This window comes from Monopterus albus, unplaced genomic scaffold, assembly GCF_001952655.1.
Source record: "Monopterus albus unplaced genomic scaffold, M_albus_1.0 scaffold5584.1, whole genome shotgun sequence".
Taxonomy (NCBI): domain Eukaryota; kingdom Metazoa; phylum Chordata; class Actinopteri; order Synbranchiformes; family Synbranchidae; genus Monopterus; species Monopterus albus.
This window is the reverse complement of record NW_018133445.1, coordinates 1-755: the sequence shown is the minus strand read 5'-3', so window position 1 is coordinate 755 and position 755 is coordinate 1. Positions and strand designations below refer to the sequence as shown.

General features: G+C 44.5%; 1 protein-coding gene across 1 annotated transcript; it reads right to left on the bottom strand.

The window, feature by feature from the left end:
- Nucleotides 1–8: 8 nt before the first annotated feature.
- LOC109954286 (carboxylesterase 5A-like) lies at nucleotides 9–751 on the bottom strand (the record flags this gene model as incomplete). Its single annotated transcript, XM_020589662.1, has 4 exons — nucleotides 9–218; nucleotides 292–364; nucleotides 469–618; nucleotides 694–751. Coding segments are annotated over 4 exons (468 nt in total), but the record flags the coding sequence as incomplete, so codon positions are not given.
- Nucleotides 752–755: the final 4 nt, after the last annotated feature.

Genomic DNA, 755 nt, shown 5'->3' with positions numbered 1-755 from the left:
GTAAAGAATGGAGGAAGGAGAGGCGACTGTTCTACAGCTCACTGTGCTCCATCTTCTCTGTAAGTTGCTGGACTTTCTCTGGGAGGGTCTGAGTCAGGAAGACAAACCGGTCCTTCTTCAGATGCTGACCAGTTACCTGCTTCTTTAAACCAATTGCCAGGTATTCCTCTTCTGCTCCATACTTTGGCCAGTGGACAAGGCCGTCGCCGTTAGGAGACCTACACAAACACATGTTTGTCTCATCTCCATGTACTGTACATGACCTTTTGTACAAAGAGGGGTCATTCCTACCCTGTGCGAGCAAAGTTTCCCCAGTAGCTCATCATCATTTTGCTCAGCTGTTCCTCATCTTCAGGGCATGAATCTGGAATGATGAAAATCTCATAAAACTCTTTGCACTCCAGGACACCCAAAGACAAGGCAGACATCTGGTGGTCTATCGAAACACTGATTTTATCTTGCACTCACCAGCTAATTTGACATGGGTAGTTGTGAAGCAAAATCCTAAAACTGTAAAGATTTCATCTCCATGGTCAGTCCCAACAAAGCTTGGCCTTTTTACCTGAAGGAATTTGGGAGGATGCTGGTACTCATACAGGTATACAGGTGCCCCGGCATCTAGTGGCAGACAAATGGGTGTGATATGTCTTGTTTATGTGTCAGAAAATATTAATCATACACAAAAGCATTTACCTCTGTGGGAATTAGCAGTCTTAATGGCTGGAATGTTAAAAAACACATCTCCAAGCAGCTCA